This window comes from Heliangelus exortis, chromosome 17 (genome assembly GCF_036169615.1).
Source record: "Heliangelus exortis chromosome 17, bHelExo1.hap1, whole genome shotgun sequence".
NCBI lineage: Eukaryota > Metazoa > Chordata > Aves > Apodiformes > Trochilidae > Heliangelus > Heliangelus exortis.
This window is the reverse complement of record NC_092438.1, coordinates 12,997,459-13,021,035: the sequence shown is the minus strand read 5'-3', so window position 1 is coordinate 13,021,035 and position 23,577 is coordinate 12,997,459. Positions and strand designations below refer to the sequence as shown.

The 23,577-nt window shown below is 53.0% G+C and overlaps 1 protein-coding gene and 1 long non-coding RNA gene across 3 annotated transcripts in view; one reads left to right on the top strand and one right to left on the bottom strand.

Moving 5' to 3' along the window:
- PPL (periplakin) overlaps positions 1 to 23,577 on the bottom strand; it is a 27,304-nt gene extending 3,727 nt beyond the window's left edge. The window contains exons 1-21 of the mRNA XM_071761017.1: positions 23,431 to 23,577; positions 14,907 to 15,006; positions 14,244 to 14,398; positions 13,512 to 13,632; positions 12,534 to 12,659; positions 12,206 to 12,247; positions 11,910 to 12,071; positions 10,912 to 11,019; positions 10,312 to 10,407; positions 9,216 to 9,338; positions 7,840 to 7,986; positions 6,920 to 7,071; positions 6,342 to 6,439; positions 5,924 to 6,081; positions 4,210 to 4,388; positions 3,980 to 4,118; positions 3,072 to 3,265; positions 2,562 to 2,712; positions 2,216 to 2,299; positions 1,222 to 1,338; positions 338 to 430 (exon numbers count right to left, since the gene is read on the bottom strand). Coding sequence (XP_071617118.1) covers positions 338 to 430; positions 1,222 to 1,338; positions 2,216 to 2,299; positions 2,562 to 2,712; positions 3,072 to 3,265; positions 3,980 to 4,118; positions 4,210 to 4,388; positions 5,924 to 6,081; positions 6,342 to 6,439; positions 6,920 to 7,071; positions 7,840 to 7,986; positions 9,216 to 9,338; positions 10,312 to 10,407; positions 10,912 to 11,019; positions 11,910 to 12,071; positions 12,206 to 12,247; positions 12,534 to 12,659; positions 13,512 to 13,632; positions 14,244 to 14,398; positions 14,907 to 15,006; positions 23,431 to 23,492 — 2,607 coding nt within the window. The 5' untranslated portion in view covers positions 23,493 to 23,577. The remainder of the gene's footprint in view (positions 1 to 337; positions 431 to 1,221; positions 1,339 to 2,215; positions 2,300 to 2,561; positions 2,713 to 3,071; positions 3,266 to 3,979; positions 4,119 to 4,209; positions 4,389 to 5,923; positions 6,082 to 6,341; positions 6,440 to 6,919; positions 7,072 to 7,839; positions 7,987 to 9,215; positions 9,339 to 10,311; positions 10,408 to 10,911; positions 11,020 to 11,909; positions 12,072 to 12,205; positions 12,248 to 12,533; positions 12,660 to 13,511; positions 13,633 to 14,243; positions 14,399 to 14,906; positions 15,007 to 23,430) is intronic.
- Positions 7,861 to 21,194, top strand: LOC139804160 (uncharacterized). 2 transcript variants are annotated; one of them, XR_011729296.1, is made up of 9 exons: positions 7,861 to 7,996; positions 11,002 to 11,228; positions 11,612 to 11,700; positions 16,778 to 16,942; positions 18,008 to 18,170; positions 19,604 to 19,739; positions 19,885 to 20,202; positions 20,614 to 20,778; positions 20,915 to 21,194. It is a non-coding gene; the product is annotated as an uncharacterized lncRNA (long non-coding RNA). The 2 variants fall into 2 exon arrangements; XR_011729295.1 differs by lacking the exons at positions 16,778 to 16,942; positions 20,915 to 21,194 and having other exon boundaries at positions 20,614 to 20,779.

Below are 23,577 nucleotides of genomic sequence, written 5' to 3'. Positions count from 1 at the left end.
TGAAGGTTGCCTATGACAAGTCCTGAGTAGGGGATATTTGCCAGCAGGCTCCTTTGTGGAGCCTGAGAAACACTTTCTGCAGTGCCTTTTGCTATCAGAAGAAAGCTTTTAACCATGAGGGACACTAATTCTTGGCAAAAGGAGTTAATGATGTGGAGCTTCCTAGTGTGAGGGGGAGATGGGGCTTGGAAACACCCAAGGGTTGTCTATCTGACTGAAGTGTCTCCTGATGGATGATTTTGGAGGCATGAGCCACCAGCTGGATCTGTTTCCAGTTCAACTTGTACTAGCAAAGTGTCAGTTCTATGCTGACACCTTGCTCCTGGTGATCACTTACCTGCCGCAGGAGGCTCTGAGCAAACTCCAGGTTCTGCAGCCTCTGTTTGTTCACAGCATTCACTTCGGTGAACTTGGCTGCCAGAACAGCTTCCTAGGGAACAAAAATGCATTTAGAAGAGATGGTAGGACCAGGGGAGCATGCTCAGGACTTGCTGAACAGAAACAACAGGACCTGAAGAGGTAACCCAGGTGCAAAAAACTTGTACAGCAGTGACCTGCCAAGCTTTGGGGAAGGAAGAGCAGTTCTGATGCACACACACTTATGGTCATACTTCATGGTTATGAAGATATTCCAGAAGACATGCAGTTGAGGAGAGACTTCTTTACTTATAGGGTGGCAGAGCACTGGCACAGGCTGCCCAGAGAGGTGGTGCAGTCTCCATCTCTGGAGACACTCAGTACCCATCTGGACATCATCCTGTGCAACGTGCTCTGAGTTACCCTCCTCTGGCAGGGAGGTTGGACTGGGTGATCTCCAGAGATCCCTTCCAACCCCTGACACTCAGTGATTCTGTGAACCAAGTGGATACTTCTGGCTGTCTCAAGAGGCAGCATGAGTTTAGGGTAGTGCATCAATGAGTAGCTTGTGGCCTGCTCTCACTGTAAATATTTCTAGCTGACATGTGGTCTTCAGGAGTGAAATCTCTTTCCATTTGAACATCTAAAGCAGGGAAAAACTTTCAGATTTTTGGCTTTTCTCCCTCCAAAAGAATGGATGGCTTAAAAACGATGAAAAATCCTTTCCTCACCCGGTTCTCTGCCCTCTTCTGCAGTCCCCTCTGGGATGAAAGTTGCCAACAATAAGTATAACTGTTCACAAAATGCTCTTTGGTCCCATAAGTTATCTGCTTTAGCTTGCTATAGGCCACCCTTTAGTTTTACCTCCTCTTTCACTTTGGCAGCTGGAGACTGGAGCCTGGGTTTCTTGCTCGTGTACCCGTTACGGCCGTTCTCCAGGTCAAGGATGGATCGTAGCTTCTCAGCTTCCAACTCATAGTCCTGTGGGAAGAGTTTCCCAGAGGGAAGTGAGATTCCTGAGTCCCCTTAATGTACAGGTGCCTACCAAATATTGGCTTTAATGAGTTTTTCTCTTGTCCTTTGTTTTAAACATGTTTTCAAGGTTGGTGAGACCAGGAACACCCAGCAGGTTCCGAGTCAGGTGCTGCTCTTTGACCATAATGGGAGGTGCTGGCCATGCTAAAGGCCACAGAATGTCACCACCAGAGCAGACAGAATCTGCTTTTAGCTCATCAGTTGACTGAGCAAGGCCACTAGGCTTTCTTTCATCTTGGAGGATGTAGGTGATTGTATTCCTCTGCTCTTCTCTGGTGAGCCCCCACCTATGGTACTTCATCCATCTCTGGAGTTAATACAGGAAAGCCCTGAACCTGTTGGAGCAGGTCCAGAAGAGGCCACCAAAATTATCTGAGATCTGGAGAACCTCTCCTGTGAGGACAGGCTGAGAGAGTTGAGGTTGTTAAGCCTGGAGAAAAGAAGGCTCCAGGGTGACCTTACTGTGGCCTGTCATTACTTGAAGGGGGTCTATACGGAGGAGGGGGACAGACTTTTTAGCAGCCCCTCTAGCAACAGGACAAGGGGTGATGGCTTTAAACTACAAGATGGGAGATTTAGACTAGATATAAAGAAAAAATTCTTAATGCTGAGTGTGGCAAGACCCTGGCCCAGGTTACCCAGAGAGGTGGAAGATGCCCCATCCCTGGAAACATTCCTCTGCTCTGAGCAACCTGATCTAGTTGAAGATGTCTCTGCCCATGGTGTGGGGATTGGACTTAGGTGCCCTTTAAAGATCCCTTCCCACCCAAACCACTCTGATTCTGTGTTGAAGATCTTCCCCCAGCAGAGCTGCAGTCCTTACCTTCACTGCCTGCTGGTACTGCTGAGCTGTGGCAGAGACCTTCTGCACCTCCTGTTCCTTGCTTGCAATGTCACTGAGGAGTGCCTGGCATGCACAAAGGGAGATGTCACAGGGGACACAAAAGCCAAACACATCATTCAGCCTTTGTGAGGACTGCCATTAAAACTACTGAGAATCACAACCATCTTGAGCTGCCCTGCTAGGCAGTTTGACCTCATAGCATCAAAATAACTAAAGCTCCTCATAGTTTACTTTTTTTCTCTTTTTAAATTCAGGAGCTAAGTTCTATTCCTTATCTTTCCGTGTTGTTTCTTCTCCTCTCCCCGTGGAGCCCAAAGGGAATTACCATTTGGTTCTTCAGCTTCGTTTCCACTTGCTGGATGTTGTCAGTCTCCTGGGGCTCATAGTTGGGGATGTTGCAGAGGAACTGGGTGACTTTGTCATAGCTGCTGCGGTAGTTGGAGTAGGCACTTCTTGCTTTCTGCAGGGTCTGAGTTCTGGGGAGGAAATCAGCTCAGCTTCAGGACTGTGACATACCCCACATCTTCTGCAATAACCCATCCCCTCTTCCCCTGCTCTCCGAAGGCACAGATTTGAGCCAGAGTTGTTCTCTTGCCCTTATCCCCATCTCTTGTCACAAGAGCACTTCGTCCTAAAGACTGCCCAGATCTACCCAGCCACTGCATGCCAGGAACTCCTCCTCCTTGGACCCTTCTAGAAACCCCTTTACAGCTTCTCATTCCCATGATGCTGTTAAGCCTCTTCCAAGTTCAGTGTGGTTCCAGCTCAGCTATAAACATTCTCCATCTCTCCAGGCTGGTCCTGTCCTAGCTAAATCCTCTCCTCTCTCTCTTACCTGTGGTCAATTTGCTTGCTGAGGTTGTTGAAGCGTTGGTTGAGTTTGTAGAGCTCAGCTTCCTGACGTTCAATATCTGGACAGTGCTCCTGGAACTTGCTGGCCAGGGCATTGGAGCACGTCTTGGTCCTTTGCAAGTTCTGCTCTGCTTCATTGAGCAGGAACCTCTTGGACTGGAGCTCGGTGCCCATGGCCTGGGGAAAAAGCAGGAAAAAGGGATTCTCCAGGGTTACACATGTGCCAGCCTTTGGTCACTATTCCCTAACAACTCCAGCTGCTGCCCTGGAGCTGCAGAGGATGCCCAGGAAGTCCACGGGTTGTGGAGAAAAGCAAGGTAGAGGCTTGCATAGTAAGCAGAGTCTTCTGGTAAATGTGATGGGGAGAAAAGACAGCTTTTCCTCCCTTTTCCACCAGTTCATCTTTAAAAGCAAGCATGTTTGGTGCTCCTCATGCAAGCCTTACACCCCATTCCTGCCAAGGCAACAACTCCACAAGGAGCTGTGAGAGCTTTTGCTTGCTACTCTGAACCTGGGGACTTGATGGACAAGCTGGGGAAGGATAGAAAATTCTGGCCAGTGAGTGGAAGGATTGCCAGTTTTGGTGGGTAGCTTTTCCCAGTGATAACTGTTTTCAAAGCCTTACTATGTCCATCTCTTTCAAGTGTTGGGCCTCTGCCTTGCATTCCCCAGACCGTTTTATCTTTCACTTCTCCATTTTCATAAAATCCCAGGTATTCAACTGGCATTTGATTTCTGGTTGGGGAAGAGGAACAGTTTGCTCTTACAGTTGGTGGGGATCACTGCAGTGAGTGTGAGGTCTCCTCTCCAGCTGGAGAAGACCATCATTATGCCAACTGCTTCAGGCTCAGGAGTTGAGCAGTGATTACCCCAGCTTTTGGAAACACTCACCAGAAGTTCCTCTTTCTTACGGTCTACCACTCGCAGATCCTCTGGTACCGTGTCATCTGTGACCAGTTTGTTCTCATAGGTAGACAGCAGGTCTCTGCCTTGCTGGAGGCTCCTCTCAAGGTTTGTGGCCACCTCAACTCTGTATGAACACAAGAGGGAGAGGTTTTTAAGCACTCCCGAACCTGTCTCCTGCAGGATCCTACATCATGCCAGGCTCAACCCATACTTACTTCTCTTGGGCAGCACTGAGCAGCTGGACCACACGGTCGTACTTCTTGTTGGTATTCTCCACCTTGTTCTTCACCAAGGTGGCACTGCCAGTGTTCAGCATGGACTCGATGAAGGCCTCACACTCCTGGATCTTCCTGATTTTCTCAGGTTCGATGCGACGGACCTCATTGGTGATGTTCTGCCATAGTAACAGAGCCTTTGTAGCAACTTGTGTCATGTTATCACTTATCAGCCACTTCTTAACCTAGAACTTTACAGCAACTTGTGTTAAGTGGCCAGCAGGAGCAGGGCAGGGATGGTCCCCCCTGTGCAGGGCACTGGTGAGGTCTCAGTTCTGGGCTCCTCGTGACCAGAATGAAGGACATTGAGGGGCTGGAGCGTGTCCAGAGAAGGGAATGGAGCTGCGGAAGGGTTTGGAGCACAAGTCTGAGCAGGAGGGGCTGAGGGAGCTGGGGGTGTTGATCCTGGAGCAGAGGAGGCTGAGGGGAGACCTTCTGGCTCTCTGCAACTGCCTGGGAGGAGGTTGGAGCCAGGGGGGGTCGGGCTCTGCTCCCAAGGAACAAGGGATGGGACAAGAGGAACTTTTGGCCTCAAGTTGTGCCAGGGGAGGTTTAGGTTGGAGCTTGGGAACAGTTTCTCCCTAGAAAGGGTTGTCAGAGCCTGGCCCAGGCTGCCCAGGGCAGTGGTGGAGTCCCTGTCTCTGGAGTAATTTAAAAGCCATGTAGATGTGATGCTGAGGGACATGGATTAGTGGGGATTTGGCAGTGGGTTTGTGGCTGGACCTGATGATTTTAAAGGTCTTTTCTGACCAAAACGATTTTGTAATTAACTAGGATCTTATGGCTAGGAAGAAGCTGCCCCTTGGCTGTCCAGGGCTGAGGACTTGTCTTTGACACCAGGTGCTTTTCAGCCCAGTAGGGGACAAAAGGATATTTTCTGTTGACTTGAATCTCATTTGGGGCAGACTAGAGCTTCCTTTACCAAGGAAACGGTGCCTGGGGAGTGGTTCCTACCAGCTCTAACCCCGTCAGAAATATGCTGAAGTCATATGGACTATTGGGCTCTGCAGCCAGATGGCTAAATTCTTGCCCAGGTGTGAAAGTGCTGCAGGCAGTGGGAGCAATTTGCTTTCACTTGTGGTAGCACTTGGATTTTATTGACACAGCCCTCGGCAGATGATGTAACAGGACCTGAGCTTCCTCCTAACCCAAGGGAGGTTTGTAGCACAGAGCCTGGCTTAATTAGGAATCTGAAGGAGAGGAAAGGAGCAGGATGCCACCAGAGCCTGGTAGAGCAGGTCCACAAGGAGATGGTGTGCCCTGGACCACGTGTGTTTTCCTGCTCCTTTCTGAGATGCTGATGGTGGTGGCAAAGTTAATGGCCCTGCTGTGGTCAAAAAAATGGGCAGGATCAAAACTTAAGGGAGGGCTCCTCTCGCATAGCCTGCCCTCTGCAGCCATCACCTTTTTTCCCATTCAACCTTCCTGTGACCAAGCAGGGCCAGAGCCAAGGCAAGAGGTTTTTGACCTCTTCCAGTCTGCTTAAAGGGCTGCTCCCCATCTCCACTGGAAGAAGCTGTAGGTATCACTTCATGCCCACATGCTCCTGGGCCCAGAGAGCACTTCCAGCACCTCAGCACAGTGCAGACCACCTTGGAGAAGACCCCCTGGGAAGCATTGTCCCTGTGTGACACCCTTTCCCACAGCCCTGTACCTTCAGGTCCTTGGAGCGCTCGGTGCTGTCCTGCACAGCCCGGCTCTGCTCCAGCGGTGGCCGCAGATTTGCTGTTATTGCTTTCTCCTGCTTGTCCAGGTCACTGCTCACTTTCTCCAGCCCTGCCAGAAGCTGACGCCCTCGGACTGATGCAGCATCTGGATAACAAGGAGTGAGCAGGTTGAAGCTGGATCCGGGCTCAATCCCACCAGTGAGTGCACAACCCTCATCCCCCCTCTGCTCCCTCTGCCCTGCTTGCAGCCCAACGCTTCTCCTAGGGACCTTTAGGAGATGGGAACCTCTTGGCAACACCCCACACACACATAAGCTGGGCCACCACACCTTCAGTTGAAGGTTGCAGCAGCTTTTTTGTGCTTGGGAAGGAGCCAGCCCCAAGCAAACCCTTCCAGAACCTCACCTCCAATGCTGTCTTCCTTCAAGCCCTCATAGCGCTGCTGGAGGATGTTCTTGCAGTTGGCTGTCTTCTCCTTCACCTTCACATAGTGATGGGCAATTCTGCAAAATGGGACAGTGGGTCAGAGTCATGCCCTCAGCCCCTCCATCACCCCCATCAGCCATCCCAGTGCAGCTCTGGAGGGGCTTGATGGACCTCGACTCGTGTGAAGTAAGTGGGGGAGAGGCACCCTCACCCCACATTGGCAAAGGGGCAGAGCAGTGAGGGATGAGAGGAAGAGGAGAGGCAGCAAAGGCAGCCACCTGCCTGCTGAGGGGGCCCTCCCCCTGCTGTGCTGGTCCCAAAAAGGATGGGGGGCACCTGGGTGGCTCTGAGCTGGCCCTGTTTTTCCAGGTGGGACCTTGTGTGCAAGAGGGAGAGTGCAGGAATCCCTCCTAGATGAAGCTTGAGGCTTCAAGCAGGCACAGTTCTGCCGTGGGGACTAGGGCAGGAACCCCCTGTCAACCCTGCTGGTGGGGCTGGGGGAGGCAAGAGCCTGGGGCAGCAGGAGGGTCTGGCAGGACAGGCAGGGGAGCACATACTGGTCTGCAAGAGCTATGGCTTCTGGCTCAGGTGGGGGGATCATGAAGCAGACCCCTGGAGCTCTTATCTTGTCTCCTGAGCTGTCTGCCACTTCCCAAACATCTCCGCTGTTGTTCTGCAGGGTGTAGTGGGCTCCTCGGCTTATCTGGCCCTGGGAGACAGGAATGGGTCACAGCAGCAGGTCAGTAACCACCCATTCAGCCCCCGGTGAGCCACAGACCCAGCATCAATCCCAATCCCTTCCCTCGGCAGCCTCTTGCCTCTCCAAGTGTCTGTCACCTGCCAAAAACTCCTCTGCCTGCTCCTCCCTGCCCTGAGCTGCCGGGTGGGACACTATGTGTCTCCTCTTGCCCCACCAGGGCAAAGAGGAAAAGGTGTTTCCAAGGTTTTTCCAAGCACTTTTCCAAGTGCTTTTCCTTTTCATAGAGGCAGGCAGCTGAGTCAGCCAGAACCCCTCCTTCCTTTCCAGGTTCCTGTGCTCCCAGGGTGTCTGGTGCCTTTGCTGTCCCCTCCCAGGCTACTCAGGCCTGCAAAGACCCCACTCTCTAAATGGACACCACCATCAGGTGGGGCCAGGAGGATGCAGATGTGCCCACCAGGGCTGTGCTGGTGACAGTGGGGTGAGTTCCTTTGATCAGAATCACACCCAGATATTTTTTTTTTTTGCCTGGATATTTTTTTGCCTGGACATTTTCACCATCCCAGCACAGGTATGGTGTGAGAACGTGACAGAGCTGGGCTGTCAGAACCTCAAGGTTTCCCCTAGATTCCTCCTGAGCTGCCAAACCTGCTTTTCCCATGGGAGAGCATGACCGTGTCCTTGGCCCTGGCAAAACCTGCTCCATCCCCTGGTGCTGCTTTCATGCCCAGAGCCCCCCCCCGAGGAGCACCTCCAGATTGCTGCTGATGGGGATGTTACCTGCTCGTTTTCATACTCGCAGAGAGCCTCAACAGGGACAGGCTGGAGTGGCATCTCCCGGCGGTACCGAAGGGGTAGGACCTGCTGGCTCCTCTCCTGCAGGGACTTCACCACCACCTCGTACTTGTCCAAGGCCTTCTCCTGGTCCTAGCACAAGGTAAGGAGTAAAACCCACAGGGAAACCTTTTAAAAAATGAGCTCCCCCAGGCTCTGCCAGCTGGGGAGGACCTTGCACCAGCAGAGGCTGTGGGTCCTTTGTTGCTTACAGGAATGAAAGCAGCTCCTGGCTCCTTGCTCTGTAGCTGCTGTGTCCCTGTCCTAAGTGTCCCTGTATTCTCCTGCCTACTGTCTGCAGCCAGGCTGAGAATTGGGGTGGTGCCCGTGAGTTTTGAGGCTCTGATACTGTCTGATATTTATATATTTATATATTTATATATTTATATATTTATATATTTATATATTTATATATTTATATATTTATATATTTATATATTTATATATTTATATATTTATATTTATATTTATATTTATATTTATATTTATATTGCGCCTATCACCATATTGATAAACATTCTTTGGAACCACTCTGACAGCAGAGGTAAGACCAGGAGTCAGCCTGTTAGTACCTCAGCACTTCTGTTTCCAACCAATTTAAAAAAAAAAAAAAGCCACAAGACTTTGCTGCCAGCCTGCCTGGCTGGTGTTTAATACTGCTACTCCATCAGAGTTGGAGGGAGACCTATTGTGAATGGCAAGAGTTTGCACTGTGGCCAGAGCCATTCCCTGGTGTAGAGTCCCCATCTGCATGCTGCTGGAAGCCCCAGTCCCAGCTGTGAGCTGTAACCAGAGCCCCATCAGCCAGCTCTCCGTTAGCTGCTCAATTTCCAGCCATGCAAGTGGGTATGGATGGAGCAGGGTGGGATGGATGTGGGATGGAGCAGGCAGGAAGAGCTGAGGAAGAGCTGTCAGCTGTCCCAGGACACACGCACAGCCTGGGCCTGCTGCAGCATGCCTGGGCTCGGGCTGGGCCAGGGGTTGGGCTCAGCAGAGCCCTTCCCAAGTGGGTGATCTCCCATCCTGACTCTCAGCAGCACAGCAAGTTCCACCACCTCCTTTGGCAGCAGGTCTAATTATGCTCCCGCCCTTAACGAGCGCCAGCTCAATGAAAGAACAAATAAAAACCAGCCCAGTGAGCAATTGCATTGCTATGGGGGAGGCAATCTCTAGCCAGAGGGAAGGAAGAGTCAGAGGGAAGGCACAGCAAAGGGAAGCAGCAGTGTGGTCCTGGAAGCTGGGTTAGATGCCTGCTCCAACAGGGATGTCCCTGCATTGTTGTAGGGACACTGGCACCTGCTGCTGCCTCCACCCATACTCACATCAAGCTCCCGGAGGAGAGACTCAAGCTGGTATCTGTCCTTGAATTCTGGGCTGAATTTTTGATCCAGGTCTGTATCCACCTTCTTCAAGAGTTCTTGGGCATCCTTACAGTCTTTCTGAAACTGCAGAAAGGCAAAAATCTCTTGTAAAAAGAGGTTCCTGCCAGAACGTGAAGCAGACCCACCCCAGCACCTTGGTCTTCATGCTTGTAGGGAAGGGACAACCACTGGGCTAGGATGGGCTGCTGAGCACTGAGAAGGACATGGGAAAAGGAAATAATCATCCCCACGCTCAAGACAGCAGAGCTAGGAAGAAGACAACCAAGGGCAGCTTATTCCATGGTCATTTCCTGCAGAGCTGTTAAACCCCACCTCTCCCCACCCTCAGTTGTGTTTCATTTGGACAACACCATGTGCATGGTGTCTCCAGTGCCAGGGAGCAGGCAGAGCCAAGCCCTTCCACACACACAAACCACCCCCTGGGGCAGTGATTCTGGCAGATACCCACAAAAGGCACTGCCTGGGCTGGGCACCAGCCTTCAGCTTTGGCAACAGACTCAGCCCATCAACACGCCCAGGCTGTGGGAAAGGAATCTGGTCAGACCTGCTCCTGACAGAGCCTCCCTGGCTGCTGGATGCCATTTATCCAGCAGACATCTGTCTGCCTGGCTCAGCTGGGGCTCTGAGCCCTTGTGTAGGGCTCCCTGGGGGGACAGCTTTGCTTTCTGCAGGTGGAATTTCCCAGTTGGACCTTTTCCGATTCTGAGAGGAGAGTCTGAGGCCTCCCCCAGCCTTGTTTGAGGAGCGTGGTAGTTCCTTGGTTGCCCTGCACACAAATATGCCCACATTGGGGACTTCTGGGGCTTGAACCTCAGCATTGGAGCAGCTGCTTTCTGCAAGTCATGCTTTGACCACCTGAGCAATCATGACTTGTGTAAGTAGCTCCTCCAAGCCTTAAACTCCCTGTAGGTGCAGAGAACTTCATCTTTCTGCCCTGCTTCCACACCTGCAGGAGCTTCTATGTCTGCTGGGGTCTCCTGCATCCCCACCAAACTCTATGGGCTGGGTATAGAGCATGCCCCTGGGGATCTGGTACCTTGTGGAAGTCCTCCATGAACTTCAGGTGGCTCTCCTCACAGATGAGCAGGTTGAGGTACTCCTTCCAGTCAGCATGCACTGCCTCGATGTGAGCCTGTGGGGTTAGGAGGTGCACCTTGGCAGGATGCTCTGCGCTAGGGGTGCCCACCACAAAGCACCCATCTCCCTCTTAAGCAGCCAACTCCTTGGCTGCCTCTGAAGCCACCCAGATTCTGAGGTTAAAGCTAGAATGAGGATACTGGAGAGTTAGTCCCAAGCTGGGAGCATGGGGATGGGTATTAGGAAGTGTCAAATCCTGTGGCCTTATGTCCATCTTGCCACCAGAGGTGGCATTTGCCACCATAGTTATCCTTTGTAGGTAGGCACAGGGTAAATGCTGCAGGAATGAGGAAGGTGGGAAGAGCTCCTTGAAGTTTATCTCTTCTCCTCCCATGGTATTTACACACTTGCAGGTCAAGGAGACTTTTTCTTACTTGGCATCCCAGGAATTCAAAGTCACAAGTTGTGTTGGCACCAGGTCCCATGCTGGAGAAGGGCTGGGTGACTACCCTGGGTAGCAGGGCAGGTGAGGGGGCTGGAGCCCACCTCTCATGCTCACCTCAATGGCATTCTTCCCAGGGTGATTCTGGGCAAGCAGCTGATCTCCATCCTCATGTAGCTTATTGATGGCCTCCTCCTTCTCCTCCAGCTTCCGATGGATGAAGTTCTAGATGGAGAGAAGCAAGATATTGATCCCCACACAAAGAGAGAGGAACCTGGCTGCATCTTGAACTGAGCTACTCTGAAAGGGTTTGAGCAGCTCCACAAGACCAGAAGTGATCACAGAAACCACAGTTGGGGGGGACCTCTAGAGATGATCCAATCCAACTCTCCCACTAACGGAGATCACCCAGAGCACATTACACAGGGCTGCAGGTGGGTTTTGAGTATCTCCAGAGAAGGGGACTCCACACCCTCTCATAGTAAAAAAAAGTATTTTCTTATGTTTAAATGGAGCTTCCTATGCTCCAGCTTGTGCCCACTGCCCCTGGTCCTGTCACTGGGAACTACTGAGAAGAGTCTGGCTCCATCTTCCTTGCACCCACCCTTTAGACACTTGTAGACATTAACAAGGTCTCCCCTCAGCCTTCTCTTCACCAGGCTAAAAAGTCCCAGCTCTCTCAGCCTTTCCTCATGAGAGAGGTGCTCCAATCCCCCAGTCATCCTTGTTGCCCTCCACTGGACACTCTTCAGTAGGTCCCCATCACTCTTGTGTGACAAAAAAAGTGATGCAGCTTTTGCTTTTCCTTCCCTTGCAGATGTTATCAAAGATGTGACTCTTGCCAAGAGAGAGAGAGAAGAAAGAGGAATCCCTCAAGCTTCCTCATTCCATTACCTTTGGCAAGAGGTAAGGATCAACCTTATTGTCCATCTGCTGTCATTGCACGCCTCGAAGCGCTTCGTGACGGAGTGGGGGAAACTGAGGCACGGGGGGGGAAAAGGGACATTTTTCTGCCTCAGACCAACCCCTAGCCTCCTCCCCTAGCTCCATGCCCACCTCCCTCACTGCAGAACACCTGCCTGGCCCGGGGCCAGGTTCTGGACCAGTGCACGGACCTCATACTGGCGGCGCCGGCTGGGGTAGTCGAGGTTGAGGTCGCTCCAGTCATAGTGGGTCCTGTCCTTGGCCTGCTGGTCCAGCCAGTAGAGCTTGTTGGTGCAACGCTGCATGTAGTCCTGCAGGGAGGTCAGATCCTGCTGCCGTTGCTGGGAAGTGGCCTGGGAGGGGTCAGAAAGGGAGAACTCAGCCCAGTGCTCCTCTCCATGGCTCCCCTGGGGATGGGGGATGTTGGGCCACCCTGGGAAGGGACCTTTCCAAGGGCTCTGCCACCAGGATTTTAGAGGTCTCTTACCAGCAGCTTCTGGTATTTAGCTTGGAATTCGCTCGTGTAGTCCTGGTGAGAAAGGAAAAGCAAGGTGAGGGTTAGGAGGGTGGCTCTGGAGACTGGGGGGCCTGGCAGGGGCTGGATGAGGGAGGGGGACGTGAGGTTTCTGGGATTTGTGTCACTGTAAAGCTGGAGTTGGTGTACGACTCTCAGCTCCAAGGTTAGGTGTGGATTTGGGTGACCACCCAGCCTGATCCAAGCCTTAGGAGCTCGGATGGTGGGATTCCCTCACCTTCAGTGGCTTGGGATGGGGATGACCCTGCAGGGCAGCAGGGAGAGGAGCAGGGGCACTGACCTTGTTGCCTTCCTTGGCGATATGAGGGCCGATGGCCATGACTTCATTGTGGAAAATGTTGTGCTCTTCTACTTGGCTGTTGACCAGGGGCAGGTCAGTCCCAAAGCCCTTGCTGTTTAGTGCATCCTGTGGTGCAGATGAGGGGAGGTCAGTGCTGGGGTGGATAAGACCTAGGAAAACTCTTCTTGGACAGACTCTGGTGTGGGCAGCATGTGGGTGCCCCAGGAGCCTGTTGGTGAAGGTGGCCGTGCCAGATGGTGACCGTGGGAAGGAGAGTTTGGGGGTTTTAACCCCTTTCTGGCTGGAGGAATGTAGTGCTGGGATAAGATGAAGGGCCACAGGGCAGAGCCCAAGGCAGGTGGTGACAGGATACCAAGAAGAGGGGCTGAGGCTGGTTCAGCCTTGGCAGGAGAAGGCTTTGGGGAGGACCCAACAGCATCCTTCCCCTAAGTATGGGGAAATCGTTGAGTAAACAGAGCTGGTTTCTGCATGGTGGTGTGTGGTGGGGAGATGACAGGCATAAAGGGAAATGAGGAGATCCCAGACTGGGTACAAAGAGAAGCTTTTCTACTCTGAGGACAGTGGGACATAGGAGCACATTGCCTGGAGATGTGATCTCCATCCTTGGATGGCAAAAGGCAGGGATTTGTACAAGCTCACCCAGGAGGTAAGTAGCCAGGCTAAGCCTTAGGAGACCATCCCCTGAAAGCCAGGCTTGTTCTTCTCCAGGGCCTCCTGATCCTCCACAGCTTTTTCTCTCTTAGTGCTGTCAAAGCAGCCATTCCTTGTCTCACCACCTCTGCACCTTTCCCTGCCACCCAGCTCCTCACTTCCTTCCCCTGCTGTTTGCTGCTCCCAGGACTGACCAGCCAGGAAGGTTTTCAGGAGCTTGTTTCGCCATGGGGAGACACAGGAGGTCCTGCCTGTCCCCCATGGGTGCTGCTGGCCAGGCAGTGGCACTGATGGTCCCCTTGGTACCTGTTTCTCCTCTATCTCTGTTGACCAGTTGACCTGGGGCTCGATGTGCTGCAGAGGGAAGTTGTAGATCTGGTCATGCTTCACACGCAAGTTTGCCACTCGTTCCTTCAGCTGCCGGATGCTGCAGGAAGAGAAGGTTTTTTGGTTTTGTTTTTTTTTTTTTGCCTGGTGCTGTTTTTTGTTCCTAGGGTGATGCTGGTCCAAGCCTCTCCCTTTCCTGGCAGGGTGCTCTCCCATCCCCTTAAGGAGAGGAAACTGTCCTTGGGAAACCTTGGTGAGGGCAGTGCTGCTAGGCTGGCTGGCAGGAGCCATGTTGTGCAATCCACTGGGGAAGGAGAGGGCAAAGGTTCCTGTGTGGAGTAAATCCCCCAGCCCAGGACAGGCTGGTACTAAGGGAGAGCGTGGCCTCCCCAAAGCTCATCCAGTTGTGGAACACCTCCCACCAGCCCAGGTTGCTCCAAGCCCCACCCAACCTGGGCTGAGACACTGCCAGGGATGGGGCATCCACAGCTTCTCTGGGCATGCTGGGCCAGGGGCTCAGCACCCTCACACCAAACAATTTCTTCCTAAAGTCTCATCTCAGTCCCTCCTCTTACAGTTTGAAACCCCTCCACCTTGTCCCATCACTCCAGGCCCTTGTCCAAAGTCCCTCCTCAGCTTTCCTGAGTCCCTAGAGAAGCATCCCCCTGTCTGCAAGGCTCAGGGAACAAGCCCACCCCCTCCAGTACTCACTCTTCTGCAATCATGTCACCCTGGGGGTGCTTCATGTGCCGGGCGATGGCTGCGTCCCCATCCAGCACGTAGAGCAGCTTGTCAGACTCGGTGAGTTTCTGAGCTGTCAGCTCCTTGTACTGTGCCAGCTGGCAGGCCTTGATCTTGTGCAGGTCCTGGGAAGAATGTCACCAGAAGGGGGGACAATAAACAGTACCCAAAAGGGTCATGGAGGAGGAAATAAACCATATCCAGGCTGATTGAGCTGCTCATGCCCCCGGGGCTCCAGAGAGGGTCAAGATGCATTCCCTCAGGGATGTGTTTTGGTCTCCTTGGGTGTGTTCACCCCTAGGGGTGGGGGGTTGCATCTCTTTGGGGTGTATCCTACCCTTTAGAGGAGAGGAGGGTGCTGCAGACCCCTTCTCCCTCCCAGCTGCCTGTCAGGATGCACCATGCTACCCTGCCTGGGGCAGGGAAGGATTTTGGGCCCCTGTTGTCTCTTCCACCCTCCCCACCACCCAGGGGAACCCACCCATCCCTCCATTCTGGATTCCATCTCCCATTCCACGTGAACACGATTGAGGAGAGAACACGAGACAGCAGTGAGATGGGAATGCTGTGGCAGGAGGGATCTGGGGGGGACAAAAGGGGACTCCAGCTGCCTTGAGGCCACATTTTGCTCACATTCTGCATCCGGGAGTCCGTCTCCACGATGTTTTTCTCCACCTGGTCAGCATTTTTCTGCAGGCGCTCGATGAGCTCGGTCAGCTCTTTGCTGGAGATGCTGGGGGAGAAAAAAAGAGGTAGAGATTTGTCACACACACCCCCCAAAGAAGGACACAGCCCTGGGGGGGGAGGGGGGAGCCAACCCTGCAGCCTGACAGCCCCACAGCTGTGTCTGACTCACTGCTGCCTTTCTAACACTTTCCAAAACACTTGTGCTGCCAGGAGGAGGAGGGCGGGCAGGGACCTCGTGTCTCCTGCTCCTAGGGCAGCCTGAGCTTCCCTTGGCTCCCGAGCAAGAAGGATAAATGGGAGATAAGGAGAAATGGAGGAGCTTGAGAAGCAAAGAGGACCTGGCCTCCATGCAGGCAGGGGCTGGTGCCTCTACCCTGGGCTGTGTCCCTCCCAGCTCTGGGGCACAGCCCTGTCTTGGAGTCCCTGCTCTGCCTCCATGCCATGGGCTGGGCTGCCCTTGTTTTGCAAGGAGTTCTTCCCAAATTAAACCAAATAAAGGGACTTGAGAGCACAGATTGTGTCCATCTCGCTGTTTTTGTTTTGGTTTGGGTTTTTTGTTTTGTTTTGGTTTTTTTGCCTGGTGCTGTTTTTTGTTCCTAGGGTGATGCTGGTCCAAGCCTCTCCCTTTCCTGGCAGGGTGCAGGCTTGGCCCAAAATATTCCCAGTGCCCAGCTGAAATCAAGCAGAGTCAGAACGAGCCCTGACACAGCTTTTGCATCACCAGGGTTATTTTAACCATTTCATATTCCTGCTGTCATTTGGGCTGCAGGGAGAAGTGGCAGGGCTGGCTCCAGAGGAACCTTGTGCTACGTGATGAGCACAGGTCTCCTGCTGCAGCTCTGCAGGTCAGAGCAGAAAGTGGGGCATGCACCCCAAAATCTTGCAGCAGGGGTTTCATGGTGATAAAGCTGGTGGCAGGGTTGGGAGAGTTCATGGTTGTTGAAGGCTGGGGCTCTTGTGCTGTGCCCAGCTGTGCCACTTTTCCATGGAGTCCTCAGCCAAGGTCTGGCTCACTCCAATCCCAAGTGGAGAGTGGAGATAATGAGTCTTAATGACCTCAGTCTAGTGGTAGAATTAATCTTTATAGGGTGTTAATTGCTGTTCCTAGATCCCAGGAGATGAGGAGATGAGGCTGAGTGGGGCTGGCAGTGGGAGAGCAGGGTTGTCTGGTGGAACACCAGGACCTGCTTGGTGGTGGTGTGGAGGCTTCCTGTGTCCCTGGGTGGACACAACCTCATCCAGCAGCTTCATCAGCCCAACTCTGAGGGGTCCAGCAGCACAGATCCATCGTGGGCCACAGGGATTGACCTTGTGAGCTTCTCCAGAACAGCACAGGACATGTCCTCCTGCCTTCCACAGCAAGGTGGGCCAAAGCTGAGAGTGAACGTGGGCTGTTGACCTTTTTGGTGGCTTCCCTGGACACATGCACTCAGTGTTCAGCTCCCAGTTGGTAAGAGCTGTGTGTGGTGGCCTCATGCACCTCAAGGACCACATGCAGTCTCCAGCTGGGACATCTCAGCTTGCTGCCTTTCCAGAGTGCCCTTGTCTGGCACTTGGGGACAAAGCTTGGCCAGACCCACCTTGGCCAACCTCCTTCCTGGCACCTTCAGGCCACATTCCTTGCCTGTCACTTGTGCTGTCACCCTCAATGCAACAGAACAAACCAAAACCCAGCTCTGGGCTTGTTCCTCCCTCCCTCAAACCCTGCCCTGGGCTGCAGCAGCCTCATAGCATCTCAGAGCTCCACAGAAGTTCCTGGGATGTTCTGGCATGGGCAGGATTTACACTGATTTATTTACTTATTTTTCTTTTTATAGAAGCTGCCTCATCAGGTACTGAACAAGGCTGGTAGTTTGTGTCTGTCACTGCCTGGCACCTCCTGAAGAGCAGGGGTGAGGGGTTGCTGTAATTACAGTCTTCTTGCATCCCCAGAAAGAACCCAAATGGGCTTTTCTGAGCAGAGGAGTAACCCAAGGGTCCTTGTGAGTCGTGCAATAATTGCAAGGCTGAGTCTGGTTCTCTGACCAATAATAACAGCTTAAGGGTGCAGGGGTGCACTGGGAGATGAGGTGGGGCTGGCTGGATCTGGCTGCAGTGGTAGAAACAGCTCTTCAAAAATCCACTTTGGGGTTCCTGCTGAACCACATCATCCCTTGTAAACCAGGGAAAATGCCTGGTGAAATCACTGGAGAGAAATTGAGTTGAAGCTGGGCAACCTGTGTGTCCACAGATGATGGTTGCCCAGAGCTGGCCCCATCTCCTGCATGCCCAGAGACTTTGCCAACCACCAAGGAGGTGAACTAGAGACCCCCTGAGCTTTGAGGCTGATGATCCAGGTGGGAGCTTGGGATGCTTTGCTGTGATAGCCAGACCTGAGCAGGGCTCAGGAGGGCTGGCAGGGTTTCCCAGCTCATCTCCACATTTCCTACCTCAGCCTTAGTCTTTTTTAGCAATCCCAATGATCAAGCGTCAGGGTTTTGGTGGATCTAAAGTCTGGATGGGAAATCCATTCCAAAAAGCAGAAGGGATCTGGGGGTTTTCTAGTTCTGGTTTTGATTGAAGCTTCTTTGATTGAAGCAAGACAAGAAGGCTTGGTCTCAAGTTGTGCCAGGGGAGGTTTAGGTTGGACATTAGAAAGAATTTCTTTACTGAGAGAGTGATCAGACATTGGAATGGGCTGCCCAGGGAAGTGGTGGATTCTCCATCCCTGGAGATATTTAAAAAGAGCCTGGATGTGGCACTCAGTGCCATGGGCTGGGAACTGCAGCAGGAGTGGATCAAGGGTTGGACTTGATGATCTCTGAGGTCCCTTCCAACCCAGCCAATTCTATGATTCTATGATTCTTAATTATGTGGGTGAAATAAAATCAGAGATCAGAGGCCAGGCTGTGTTTCAGCCCTAGTTTCCTGAGCTGTTGCTGATCTGGTCTAACAGAGCTGAGCTGGAGCCTCTGCCCAGCCTTTCTGCTGGCTTTGCATCAGCAGAACTGATCCTGGGTGCTGGGAAACAGTGAATGCAACACCCTAACCCTGACCCTCTCATTCAGGTCCCAGCACTGCCGGGAGCATCCTCCGTGGCCACACTGCTGCTGGGACAGCCAGGCTGGTTAGGGATGGTAATCCCAAAATTGGTGGTGGCTCTGCAGTACCTGGGTGACCAGAGGAAAGGAAAATGCAGAGCTGGCTCGGAGCAAGCAAGGACATGCTCGGGTATAACGTTGGGCATGGCTCTGCTGCTCAAACCTGACACAGGTTTGATCTCTCCACCTCTGCGGTTTCTGCGAGAGTCCCTGGCTGAGCTGGCTGAGGTGACTGTCACCTGCTGAGCTTTTGGTCCAGGGAAACCTCATAAAAACCTCCCACGGGAGGTGGATCCATGGGTGAGGAGAGCTGCTCCTCCACGCCCCAGCCTCTGCTGCAGGCGCTGTGGGAACCTGGGCAGGAGAGGGGGGTGTTCCTACCCCCCCCAACCCCACTGCTGCTTCAAAGGCAGGATTAATAAATGTGGAGAAATAGAGAAGTAAGAGATATCTTATAAAAGAGAATAAAATATCTCTTATTTCTCTATTTCTGCACACTTCTGTGCCATTTAATCAACCAACTTGGACATTACAGACACAGGAAGCTCAGCCTAGTCAATAATCTGGCTCCTTCATAGCTGGGGAGTGCTCATAAGAGAGGACAGGCACCAGGGTGTCAAACAGGAGGCTGGGAAAGCTGAAGCCTGGCCCAAACCTCCATGCCAAGGAGATGGAGGAGGTCAGCTCTTCGTTTTCAGGAGGAGGAAGCTGCAGGAGAAGGATGAGCTGGGATTTACAGGAAAATTTGCAGCCTCTTTTGGGAAGCTGCTGGGAAGAGCCATGCTTCAGCTTGATCTGAGGGATGCAAAGGGCTGCAGGGGACAGAAAAAAAAAGCAAAACAAAAAATAGGCAGGAGGAGATGGCCAGACTGTGGAGTTGGCACTGGGGAGGGAGAAAGGAAGGCAGGATATGACCATCACTCAGCTGGGAAAGGCAAGAGCAAAGGTGCCCAGGGCATGGCCCTGTGAGGCTCTGGGCAGAGGGAAGGGAAATCCAAAACTTTTCTGCTGAAATAGATAAGCCTTTGTTTGAAAGAAAAAAAAAAAAAAAAAAAAGCCTGGAAAAACTGGCTTGGCCATTTCTGCTGAACTTCTAGCATTTTCTGATCAGGAAGGAAAAAATTCTGTTGCTCATGAAAAGCTGCACTCAGCAGATGTGGTGTTTCTTCTCTGTGCTGCCTTGAGCAGCTATTTGGCTGCCACCAAGAGCCCAAGGTCATTCCCCTGAGGACCAGGGGGGATTTGTGGGGTTTTTTTCTGGCTGGGGGAGCTGGGAAGAGGCAGCTGCTCTGGGGCAGGCTTCACTTTATCCCTGTACCACAGCTTTGACCTCAGGTGATGTTCTGTTTCCTTGAGTTTGAAGGTTTTTTCCTTGGTTTTGTTGTTGTTTCTTTTTGGGTGGTGGGTTGGTTTTTTCCAGTTTTTTGTTTTCTGTTGTTTTGGTTTTTTTTAAGAGGTTCCCAAAAGGCAGATGTGATGATAATTATTGTGATGTAGAAACTTTGCTGCTGAAAACTGGTTTGTTTTTTTTACTTCTCAATTCCTACTTTTTTCTCCCATTAGGTTTTCTTCACTGATCAGAGCACTTTTTGGAGCAAACTTCCTCAAGGCTGGCATCTCCAGGATGTCAGCAGGTTTTCACCTGGCTTTGTGCTTTCTGGCAGGTGGCAGGAAATCAATCTCTCTCTCTCTCTTTCAAGTGAGTTGGTCAAGGATGGGATCTGAGCATGGATCCCAGTCCTGCTGACCACATCCCCGTGGTGGGATGCAGGGGATGGCACATGAGGTACTGACCACCTCCTGCTGCTCTCAATTCCCTCTCCATTTCATTTCCATTTTTACAGGTTTCATACAGAACATTCCTGCTGCCACAGACCAGGCTTCAAGCGGGGGTTTAAAGGGCATAAATCATCCTGAAGGCCACAGCACAACTATAAATGCCCTTAAAGCTCCCTGAAGAACCCACCACATCATTTTCTGCCACATGTAACAATACTGGAGTGAAACTGAGAGAGCAAAGGATACCCAGGCTGGGCTCTAACTCAGAAAATTCAGGTTTGGGAGAGATGAAGATCTGGTTGAAAGCTCAGGAGCACTCACTGTCACACTGCCCACGTTGCTGCTCTTGGTTCAGCTCCTTTCAATTAGATTTATCTTGAATGGTGAGATATTATTGTAATGTGCATGGAAATGAGAGAGCAGAGAGAGGCTGGGTGCTGGTGAGGGTTGCTCTGCTCTAAGTACAGAGCAGCTCCTGACTCACCTGCTGCTTCAGGCTTGCTCCAGCCTGACCAAACAGCCTCTAGAAATGGGTTCCAACCCTCCAGGCAGAGCCTGGATTGGGTCTCCTGACACCATTAAGGGTTCTCCAGGAGCCCTCCTGGGTGGATGTCCTCAGTTTCAGCAGTGGCTTCTCAAGGCTGAGCTGTTTTTTTTTGCCTGGACTTTCTAGGAGAGAAACCAACCTCCTGATTTCTAAGTGTGGCAAATGTTTGGTGGAGGTGACGGGGAAGGAGGGTGATGGTGTTCCCCCATACTGTGTCCTTACTCAAGGCTTCTGCCTTCCTTTCTAGGGCCATGTATATGATGTCCTCACAACTCAGCAGCCATGGCCAGTCCCAGCTAAATCCCAGGGCTTTATGCTGTTGGGATGGGGTGTGCAAAAAGAGCACAAGGCAAGAAAGTCCACCAGACAACAGGAGCATCATCATCATCATCATCCACGTTCCTCAGGCAAGGTAGGGAGATGCCCACACCCCTATTGATGTGCTTAGGGCTGGCTACAGAGCCTGGAGACCACAAGCCCAGGTGAGAGCTGCAGCAGACGTTCCTAAGGAGATGTTTGGCCTCTGGTCCTGCTCATTTGTTCTTCAGGAAAAAAAACAACCGAACGTGGAGATCCAGCGAGGAGCACCCTGGGGAAGGGGAGCTGCCTTCATCCAGCAGGATAAAAAGTCCTCATTGTGGGCAGATGATGGAAGGTGATGGACATCCACCCTCTCCAGTGCTGCTGTTTGAGATGTCCCCATGCTGTGCAGGGCTTGTCCCAAAGCTGAAGAAGCCACCAGGACTCAGGGCTGTTCCTCCCAAGGCTCCAACCTGCAGCAGGACCGTGCTTCCCGGGCAACCCCCAAATAAATCAGCTGAGCTCGCAGCCCCGGCTCCTCGTTGCTTGCAGGAAACGTCCCAGTAGCCTCACACACTCACACACACACACACACACACACACACACTCACACACACACACTTGTCAAACCGGTGCTGGGTTCTGGCCCCGTCACTTGTGCTTTGCAGGCTCGGGCACCGGCGGCATTTTGGCACCGAGCCCTGGGCTGAGGTGCAGCCCCTGTATCCCGGCCCAAGTGCAGGATGAAGCCAGGCTGGAAACGGTGTCGAAATCTCCCTCCCAGTTGACAGTGGGGGCGGGTAGGTTGATTTTTAGCAGCGTTGCTCTTGTGTTTTTGGTTGGGGTTTTTTTTTTTTTTTTTTTTTTTGGGTTTTTGTTTTTTTTTTTTTTCCTAGCAGCCAAACTGGGCGGCAGCCGGCTGGGAGCTGGCAGCGCCCGGAGCAGGGGCCGGAGCTCCAGGAGCTCTTTGCTTCTTCCCAATCTTTTCTCCAACAAGAAGTTGTTTAACCGGTCCGGGGAACTTCCCCATCCCGATGGTTGTGGGGCTGTTTTCCACACGGTGGGAGTGTTCCCTGGGTTCCCAGATGTTTGTAAACTCCAATGCAGGAATTAACAAATCTTGGGGCTCACCAGCAGAGCCCTGGCCAAGGTGCGTGCAGAGAGCCCAGGAGTAGGGAGAGAGGGATGGAGAGTGGCTGGAAAAAACTCCATGTGAGCCTGGCCTTGCAGCCTCCAGAGGTGTTTTGGCAGGCAGGGTAGTGGTGGGGACAGCAGCTCCCACAGCCCCACTTGCCCTTGGATGGTATGAGCCCAGGTTGTCTGAGGCTGGCAGAGCTCCAGCCACAGCTCCTGGATCCCAGGGAGGGCACCTGGAGCTGGGCAGGTCCATCTCCTGCCTCCCACCCTCTTGATGCTGCTCGGAGTTGTCAGCCCAGCTGTGGCATTTCTCTTTTTCAAGCCTTCCACTAACATCTCCCAAGACCAGAAAGGCAGTGGGGTATTGACACCATCCTGCAGCCACGGGGCCATCAGGGAGATGCCCGCTGAGCCCCAGGGAGCTCCATGTCACCCCTGTCTTCTCCTGCCAGCCCTCCCCCAGGCAGGAGCTGGCAGCAGAATGTGCCCCTGGCTGCAGCAGCCTGGGTGGCCCTGCTGGGCAAGGTGGGGTGCTGGGGAGCCTGTCCCCAGCTGAGGAAGCTCAGCAAATCCCAAAACCTGAGCCTTCCCAGCTCCCCCTGTGTGAGGGCAGCCCCCTCCCTTCTCAGGGAACTTCCCCCTAAAAGCCCCAGCACTGCACCCCTGGGCAGGCTGCAGCGAGGGGCTCCCCCAGCTCAGAAGAATTGGGCACGTTCTGGGCTGACTGGCCCCTTAATGGGTCCCTAAGGAGACCTCAGGCCCCGTGCCAGCTCCTCAGTCTCCTTCCCAAAGGAGGAATTTGGGGAGCAAGGTGGCTGCTCCCAGCCCACCCACCAGGGCAGGTGCCTCTGGAGAGGGAGTAACAAACCACGGGCTGGAATCTGCACCAGCCACCCCATTCCCCGAGCTTCAGAGCTCCTGCAGCTCCTCTGGGAAAGACAGGACACACTTCTGAATCCATCCCAACATCCACCTCATTGGAAAAACGTCCCCTGTGTCACCCACCCTGTGCAGGCAGGAGCTGGGGGCTGCCTGCTCTCCAGGCTCCCACCTGCAGCAAGGCTTCGTGTGGTCCCCAGAGGGGCCAAGACTTCCCCAGGAGGTAGAATTTTTACATCTTTTCCCCCTTCACGAGCCATTCAACATGCTGCTTTGGGATTTTTTTTTTTTTTTTTTTTGGTTGGTTGGTTTGGATTTTTTTAAGGACCAGGACAACCCAACCACATCCCCACCCCCCCAGAAAAAGCTGAGGAGAAGACCATGGGCAGAAAACTCACTCCTGATGGAACAAGTGGATAAAGGATGACGACAAGCAGGATTTTTCCTTTTTCCCCAAAAAAGATCTTAAGCCACCACCCACCTGGGAAGCAGGGGTACCTGCTCCTGCCCTGCCAGGGCGTCTGGAGACAAACACCTCAGAGCTTCCACCGGAGATGGAGCCCCAACTCAGACAGGAGGTGACACCTCGGGGGTGCTCACATTTTGGGGGTTCCCACCCCCGGGGGTCCCCAGGCTTTGGGGGTTTCCCCGGCGCAAGGGGGGGGATGCTGTGGGCCGGGAGCTCCGGGATGCTGGAGCTCCTTGGAGCTGGGAGGAGCGGGGGCTGCCCGGGGGTCGGTTCACTCACCTCTTTTTTTGCACGGTCGGGCTGTATTTCCCTTTGGTGCGTTTTCTAAAAAGCGAGTGCATCGCGGACCCGGCCCCGCGCCCTCCGCCTGCTCTTCCCCCGCAGCCTCTGCGCTGCCACCGGGCCGGGCCGGACCGGGCCGGGCCG